We start from the raw sequence: 8,240 nt of genomic DNA on the forward strand, positions 1-8,240 counted from the left end.
TTGCATAGATTGCTTGGACTCCTATTAGATTACAGGCATCATCCATTATTGATTGTCTAAATATATTATCAAAGTTTTGTTCCTTATTAACCAAAATAAAAATACAAATTGTTCCTTGTAGATGAAGAGGTATCTGGTCATCCCAATCTCATGTTTTAGAAAAATGTCTTTTTTTTTTTAATTTTTTTTTTATACAAATGGTTAAATTGAAAAATGCTAAGGAGGAATCTATGGGATCGAACTCGCACCAGAGTGCATAAACATTATTGTTGTTCGTAGTTGAGTAAAGCGCCATCTATTTAAGAAAAATATCTTTTGACAATAAGCATAACTATTCTATTAGTGAGTAGTGCTACTTGGACACATGAAATAAACTAACATTCAATTATTGATGAAATTACTTAACAAAGATGGGCAATAGAGGATTAGGCAGCACAACTAACTATTATTGTAGCCTACATTCTTTGTTCTTAGAGTGATTACAATAGAGTGCCTTTTCTCCTATCACTGAGAAATTTCTTGTGTGCCGAGAACACGATCCGCTACATCAACTGTCATAATACAAGTGGTTGGATTTTTTATTCAAGCATCAAACCACTAGTATTATGGCACTTAGTATATTCGTCTGTATTTTCGGCACACTGAAAAATCTCTCTCCATCTCATTCCCTATGAGTTATGAATTACAGTCTTAAAAATAGCATAAATATATCAGTAGACACGTTGAACTAAGTTTTACAACTACCAATGTGTATGGAGGATATATTGAGTAAGAGCATCTCTAATGACTCAAAGAACCACTACAGTATCCTCAATATATCTATATTGATATATAAATCTAGACGTGAACTAGCTAAGTCCCTCCAAGGGGCAGCTGCCCCCACTCAAGTTTTGTGTGGAGGAAAAAAAAAAGGCAAGAAGGATTTAAGGTCTTAAGGCTTACCATGATCGGAGAAGATAATGAACAGTACTAGAGCCACTGTACAGTGTAGGTTTCATGGCTGACCTGAGTTCGTAGCTTGAAGTTTTAATTCCTTGTTTGGGAGGTTGATGAAATCCGTTGATGTGGCTAACACAGTCATGATAGTGGTCTCGGCACCTTGTCCGTTTGACATTTGCAGAGGTGAAAGAGACGATAACAAAAGAGATAAGGGCTAAGGGAGGGGAGCTTGAGAGATATAACCTAGGTGGTAGTTCGGTGGTTTGGTAGTTTGCCCGCGAGTAAGCCACAGTGGTGTGTGGGTGTACTCGGGGGAGGGAGGAAATGGCAAAAAGGTGAGAGAGATATGAGAGGGAGCTGAGGGAAGAAAATAGAGAGGGAGAGAATTCTAGAGAGAGAAAGAGAGAGAGATATATCACGGGATCAAGGAAACACCCCCAGAAAATGGGATCACCTGCCATGTGTCAACACTAGAGTGGCCCCAAAGTGAAAATATCTCCACTTGAATAAAATTACCAAAATGCCCCTAACTTTGCTTGCATATAACTAATTTGTTATAACTCCAAATTCGATTTTGCTTGCGCCCATGCGTTCGTTGCGACAAGTACTACGAGGATATGCCAAGAAAACAAATCTTACGTGACACAACAAGGCGGTCAACAAAAGTCAACGTGTTTACCTCGAAGGGCATTTTTTGTAATTTCACATTTTAAAATTATAAAAACCGTAACTTTTAGGGACGGGTCATTACAATCTACCCCCCCTTTTAAGAAAATTTCGTCCCTGAAATTTAAAAATAACTTGTTATATGAAAAATATTTGAAAATAGAAAGAAAATATTCGTAAACCATGATTATAAAAGTTCATAATGCATAATATAAAACATATTCAAATCATGGAATATGCAATGCATGCTAGGCTAATATTTTATAAAAATAATAGTTAAGAAGAGGTCCACTCACTGATATTTTATCGCCCGAGAGCCGCTCGAACTAGTGTGAACGGGATCACCTCCACCGATGTACCTAAACGCATATACAGAGGCCTTTTAGTAAAACTGTATTAAAACAATCGAATTTCAGAAAACGGACAATGGATTCGGATTTGGCACATCGAAAAACTTAAGGAGTGACCTTGGGTTCCCCCATGCATCACCACAAGGGTGATGGTCTGGTGGTCACTTGTCGAAATAAGTCGTCCGAAAGTTAGCCAAAAAAGTCATTGGCTGTGCTCTGGACAGCAACGGAGCACATAACCTCTGGCAGAGGTGCGTGTGCTCCACACGCCGATCACTGTAGTATAATGTGCAACCTATGTGCCCGCGAGTATAGGCCTACTCGCCTTCCTTGCGAGGCCAGAATTTGCAGATTTTCTTCCCAACTTTCCGAGCTAATTTCTAGTTCGATACTTAACTAAATTTTATGATTCAAAAGCCATTTTGAAGTTAAGAATGTAGAGAACAAGCCTATACCTATTGGAAGCCCATTCATGGTCTGTGTTAGCAAGGAAAATGGTCTGAAAGTGGATGAATGGCCACGGCTCCTAGTTTTCCATAAATCTGAGGAATTTTTCCTAGGTTGCTTCTTGCATTAAATCTTCATCCAATCATCAATTTCATACTAACAACACTATAAGGACTTTGAAATAAGAAGGATTTAAGGTCTTGAGGCTCACCATAATCGGAGAAGAGAATGAACAGTACTAGAGCCACTGTATAGTGTAGGTTTCATGGCTAACATGAGTTTGTAGCTTGAAGTTTTAATTCCTTGTTTAGAAGGTTGATGTGGCTAGTTAACACAGTTATGATGGTGGTTTCAGCATCTTGGCCATTTGGCATTTGCAGAGGTGATAGAGACGAGAACGGAAGAGATAAAGGCTAAGGGAGGGGAGTTTGAGAGATATAACCTAGCTGGCAGTTTGGAGGTTTGCTAGTGAGTAAGCCACGATGGTGTGTGGGTGTGCTCAAAGGAGGGAGGAAATGGCAAAGAGGTGAGGGAGATATGAGAGGGAGTTGAGGGAAGAAAATAGAAAACGAGATTCTTGAGAGAGAAAGAAGATTATAGAGAGAGAGAGAGAGAGAGAGAGAGAGAGAGAGAGATATATATATATATATATATATATATATATATATCACGGGATGAAGGAAACACCCCAAGAAAATGGGATCACCTGCCACGTGTCAACACCAGAGTGGCCCCAAATTGAAATATCTCCACTTGAATAAAATTACCAAAATGCCCCCAACTTTCGTTATAACTCCAAATTCGATTCCGCTTGCGCCCATGCGTTCATCACGACGAATACTACGAGGATACACCAAGAAAATGAATCTTACATGACACGACAAGGTTGTCAACAAAAGTCAACATATTTACCTCGAAGGGCATTTTCGTAATTTCACATTTTAAAATTATAAAAACCGTAACTTTTGGGGATGGGTCATTACACGGTAAAATCTACTTTCCGATAGTCAAAATTAGTTTTTATCGTACATAAGCTAGTAGTCCTTTTGTATGTATTACATGAGTTGGAATTGAATGGAACTCAAATGATTTTAGGTCTAGTGTAATTGGGTTTTAATTTTTAGGGCATTTAGGTCTATTTAGGTGTGTTTTTGGCTATAATTGATAGTTTAAATAAAAAAAGACATTTATGAAATTGGAGGGTAAGTTTTGGCTGTTTATGATAAATACTTGTTGACCATCGACTGAGTTGTTTTACTATTTTTTTTTTTTTTGTACATCGATATTTTTTACACTAGGGGGAGGGGGAGTTCAGCTAAACCTCACAATAGGCAAGCTAATTTGGTATCAAATTCACCATCCATAAGATTCGAACCTAAGACTTTTGACTTCCAAGTGAAGAGGAATAACACCAGACCGTAGTACTGAGTGGCAGTTGTTTTACTGTTAAATGAAAAAAAAAAAAGGACTCAAATATTTTCTCGGGAACTAAAATATTTATAGGGTATGGAGTATTGGTGTGTGGACTATGGTCCTTAAGTTAAAAAATTATGAGTATTGATACTTAAATATGTCACAATGTGGAACAATAGTTCTTTTGAGTACTCCATGAGAACTTCCATCTCTACCTTTAAACTTAATATTATGGATGAAAGTTATAAAAGAGTTACTCAAAATGATCCTTACTCCACATTGTGACAAGTTCATAAATCAATACTCACAAATGTTTTTTTCAGAGACCAAAGAGCGAATCAACTAAAGTCCATAGACTAACACTAACTTTCTCTGAAGCTTTTATGTGAAATGTCTGTGATTTATATGGATAATTAGAGAAGTGAGTGTTAATATATATTGTAGTTCTGTGATTTTATATGAATAATTAGAAAAGTGAGTGTTAATATATATTGTAGTTTATTTAATATTGTCAATACAATTTCATTAGCATATAAAACAAATCATTTCGAATAAGGGAATTTAAATTATATTGATTTTTATTGTGATGCATGTGATTAGTCAAAAACTTATATGAATTCAGTAACATTCTTGTTTTGATTTTAAAAAATTTAAGAAAATAACTTTATTGAGAATTATAATTTTAATTGTTCTCAGTTTACAATATACGAATTAGTAAACAATTCATAATAGTATTCTTGAGCAGCAAAAGCCTAGCCGAATTCATGTGTAATACATGCTTTTGCATTCACAAGCGAGCGCACTCTCTATGTGTACACCTAACTTCTTGCATCCCTCGCATTACTCAGGCCATCTCCAACCGAAGGTTGGCCAGAGGGCTTATTTTAGCCCTCTGGCCCTCCAAGATATTAATATTTTAATGAAAAGTCCATGGCCATATTTGTCTCCATCTCTAACTGAGGGCCAAAGGGCCATAAGGCTTGTTTTAGCCCTATGACAAAAAACCATCTTCAATCGAGGGCTATAAGGTCAAACATAATTTGTTATTTACATTAAAAACTACAACAACTTAAATTTTAAAATGGTGAAAATTATGTGAAAAATGGTATAGGAATGACGTAGGTATTTATAGGAAAAAAAAAAGGGGATTTTTTTTTTAAATTTTAAAAAATTTGGCCCAAAAAAGAAAAAGAAAAAAAGAGAGGACAATATTGTCGGATAAATCCGACACTAAAGAGGACAATGCATTAATAATGAAAAATCCAGCCCACCCCGGGGCTGGCTGGCTGGATTGGGCCAGCTGGTTGGCCCTTTGGTCCTTTTTTGTCTTGTGGGGCCCACGAGCCCTTTGGCCTAGCCCTCGGTTGGAGACAATTTTCGGACTATTTTCTGCTCTTTGGCCCTCTAAACCTTTCGATTCGAAATAGCCACCAACCTTAGCCCTCTATAGCAGTACCTAATTACCTATAATAAGAAAAGGAAGGATTGCACGTTGTAGATAAAGAAAATCAAGTTGAGCAACGCCATAAAATATGATGAGAATCGATATATTGAAAAAGGCACTACTGCCACTGCCTTATAGAATTATTGCAAAATTAAAATGAGATTCAAACTTTTCAAAACCCATCCACAGTTGCCACTTAGTACTACAGTGTAGTAGTATTCCTCTTCACTTGTAAGTGAAATGTCTTAGGTTCGATTCTCGCCAAAGAGAAATTTGAACCACATTATTGCTAGCCTATTGTAAGGCTTAACTCACTCCCCCATCCCTTAGTGTAGATAATTTGTTTCAAAAAAAAAAATTAGTCGACAACAAAGCATATTGGAGGCAAGCTTCCTTCTTCTCAAAGATTAGTTGCATGAATTCCATTCCTAGATCGGAGAACAAATTAGGCACTCACCATTTAGATGTCTCAGCCATCTCTCTCTCTCTCTCTCTCTCTCTCTCTCTCTCTCTCTCTCTCTCTCTCTCTCTTTTTCTTTCTTTCTCTAGTTGGTTTGTATTCAGAGAAGTAAGGTCATTTCCAACCGAAGGATCCTGAGGGCTAGAGGGCCGAAAATAGCCCAAAAACCGTCTCCAACCGAGGGTTAGGCCAGAGGGCTCTGGAATCTGGGAGGACCCCACAGAATCGGAGAGGGCTGGAGGGCTGCAGCCAGCTAGCCAGCCCGGGGCTGGCCATTTTTTTTTTTTAATGTTTTGTTATTTCTGTCGGTTATAGCCGACATGAATACATTCTATTACTTAATATAAATGTATTCCTAACCGACAAGATTTCTTAAGAAAGAATTCAAATGCAATGGCTAGCTGACTAGCCGTTGCATTTGATTTTTTTTTTATTTTTTTTTACAAAATTTTTCATATAACTTCTATTTTTTCCTATAACTTTTATTTTACAAAATTTGTTTCATATTTTTTTAAAATTCCATTTTTTCATATAACTTCTATTTCACAAAATTTGTTTCATTTTATTTTAAGTTGTAGTTTTTAAATAATAAATTATGTTTGGCCTTATGGCCCTCTGGTCCTTGGTTGGAGATGGTTTTTTTGTGACAAGGCTAAAACGAGCCCTCTAGCCCTTGGTTGGAGACGGAGGCAAATATGGCCCTGTACTGTTCATTAAGATATTAATATCTTGGAGGACCAGAGGGCTAAAACGAGCCATCTGGCCAGCCATCGGTTGGAGATGGCCTAACCTTTTCTCCCAAATTGGAAGCAAAATGGGCGCAAATGAGACGAGAAGATGAGAAGTCTGATGAAGAAGTTCAAGTAAGGCGCAACAAACAAAACATGGCTGCGGCCATGGTGTGTCAACCAACTAAGGAACAACCTCAATGGGGTGGCTTTGTTGTTGGTCGCTCTTACAAACCACGAAACAGAGCGATGGCGCATGCCAATTTGATGAACAACTACTTCAACCCCAACTCGGTGTACACATAAGAGGATTTCAGACGTCGCTTCCAGATGAGACGTCATGTCTTCGAGCGTTTACTTCGTGATGTCCAGCAGGTCAATCTATACTTTTGACAGAAGCGGGACAGAGCAGGCCGCCCTGGTTTCTCACCTCATCAGAAGGTTACTGTTGCACTCCGAATGATGGCCTATGGCTCCTCAGCTGATTCTATGGATGAAACCAATGGTATGTCTGAGTCTACATGCCTTAATACTCTTGAAGAATTTTGTAACACAATTATTCAGGTTTACAAAGACGAGTACCTCCGAGAGCCAAATCAAGAAGATCTGAATCGACTTCTTCGCAAAGCTGAAGACCGTGGGTTTCCGGGCATGATAGGGTCATTAGACTGCATGCATTGGGATTAGAAGAATTGTCCCACTGGATGGCAATGAGGCTTTAGCGGAAGGTCGAGAAAGCCAACTGTTGTGTTAGAGGCAGTTGCCTCATATGACACATGGATCGGGCATGCTTTCTTTGAAGTCCCTGGATCCCAAAATGACATTACAATTCTTGGGCGTTCACCCCGTTTCAATAACTTGATGGAAGGTAAAGCACCTCAACTGGACTACTACATCAACGGCTGTGAATACGGTATGGGGTATTACTTGGCAGATGGCATCTACCCAAAGTGGGCGACATTTGTCCAAGCAATTCCAAACCCTAGGAATGATGCAAAAAAGTTGTTTACCTTACACCAAGAGGTATACCGGAAAGATGTTGAGAGAGCTTTCAGTATTCTACAAGCACAGTGGAAGATCATTAGCGAACCGGCAAGAGGGTGGAGTCGAGAAAATTTGAACTCCATCATGATGTCTTGCATCATATTATACAATATGATAATGGAGGATGAGCGAGATGGGTATATTGATGGAGAGTTCGATGACGACCAAGAAGATCCAAATAGGTCAAGAAGGGCTCTAGCAAAAATATATGATAGGCCTAATTTGCCTTTCAATCCAAGAACTGGTAGTATCTCTATAAATGAGTACATGAGGCGCTATAGAATGATACGTTCTCGTGCCACAAATAAGTACCTACAACAGGATCTTGTTGCACATCTTTGGGCCAAAAGAAGCATAGAGTAGGCTTTTAAGTTTTATGTTGTTAAATGTTTTTAAAAATGTTGTTTAAGTTTCATGTTGTTAAATGTTTTTTTATGTTGTATAATTTGTATGTTGGTTAATGTTATTTAATCATGTTTCATATTGTTTAATTTTGTTTCATGTTACTTAGTTTAATTTAATGTTGTATAAATGGCCTAGGAAGTTATAGGAAAAAAATAGAATTGAAAAAAATATGAAACAAATTTTGTGAAATAGAAGTTATAGGAAAAAAATAGAATTTAAAAAAAATTGAAACAAATTTTGTGAAATAGAAGTTATAGGAAAAAAAAAGAATTTTAAAAAAAATTGAAACAAATTTTGTAAAATAGAATTGAAAAAAAAATTGATTCATATGAAAAGGAAAAAAA

General features: G+C 37.3%; 1 protein-coding gene across 1 annotated transcript; it reads left to right on the forward strand.

Annotated features, from left to right (window-relative positions):
* The first annotated feature begins 6,696 nt into the window (after nucleotides 1–6,696).
* On the forward strand, nucleotides 6,697–7,134 carry LOC139189572 (uncharacterized). Its single transcript, XM_070808555.1, has 2 exons — nucleotides 6,697–6,741; nucleotides 6,844–7,134. The coding sequence occupies exons 1-2, from the start codon at nucleotides 6,697–6,699 to the stop codon at nucleotides 7,132–7,134; spliced, it is 336 nt and encodes a 111-aa protein (XP_070664656.1).
* The last annotated feature ends 1,106 nt before the right edge of the window (nucleotides 7,135–8,240 follow it).

This window comes from Malus domestica, chromosome 11, assembly GCF_042453785.1.
Source record: "Malus domestica chromosome 11, GDT2T_hap1".
NCBI lineage: Eukaryota > Viridiplantae > Streptophyta > Magnoliopsida > Rosales > Rosaceae > Malus > Malus domestica.